This window comes from Pyxicephalus adspersus, chromosome 12, assembly GCF_032062135.1.
Source record: "Pyxicephalus adspersus chromosome 12, UCB_Pads_2.0, whole genome shotgun sequence".
NCBI lineage: Eukaryota > Metazoa > Chordata > Amphibia > Anura > Pyxicephalidae > Pyxicephalus > Pyxicephalus adspersus.
Window position 1 is genome coordinate 1597769 of NC_092869.1, and position 561 is coordinate 1598329.

Consider the following 561-nt stretch of genomic DNA (forward strand, 5'->3'; position numbering starts at 1 on the left):
TAAATTAGAATACATTCTTCAGGTTCATGGCTTTACCATCTGTCCTGCAGATAGAGGCCTATATGAAACCCATGTAGAAGAAATATGGCACAGCAACCATGTAAAATACAAAAGGTTTACTAAAGAAAACCACCCTTACCTTCAGGTGGCAGTAGAGAGCGGTGAGTATGATTCCATACACAAAGAGAATGGCATCGAGGATGTAGCAGATCTCAGGCTCATTCATCTCTGCAGCTGCACAGGGAGGAAAAAATATTTTACCGTTTTTTTACCTATCATTGATTATTGTGGAGGAGCCAAAAATAAATTCTGGTTGATATATTAGAAAAATAATTCATATTAGAAAGAGAATCTGTTCTTAAAACTTCAATTTGTAGTCTCCTTTCCACTGTAGTGGCTGGGTTTAAATTATTCAACTATTATATTATTAAATTATTATTGTGTGATACTTTTCCAACCTCCTGTATCACTGTCTGTATCTGTCTGTAATTTGCAATCCCTATTTAATGTACAGCGCTGTTTAATATGTTAGTGCTATATTAAACCTGGTAAATAATAATA

The 561-nt window shown here is 34.4% G+C and overlaps 1 protein-coding gene across 1 annotated transcript in view; it reads right to left on the minus strand.

The window, feature by feature from the left end:
• Positions 1-561, minus strand: part of FCER1G (Fc epsilon receptor Ig) — a 9387-nt gene that overhangs the window by 6778 nt on the left and 2048 nt on the right. Inside the window, exon 2 of the mRNA XM_072427599.1 lies at positions 140-234. Within this exon, the coding sequence (XP_072283700.1) occupies positions 140-226 (87 nt within the window). The 5' untranslated portion in view covers positions 227-234. The remainder of the gene's footprint in view (positions 1-139; positions 235-561) is intronic.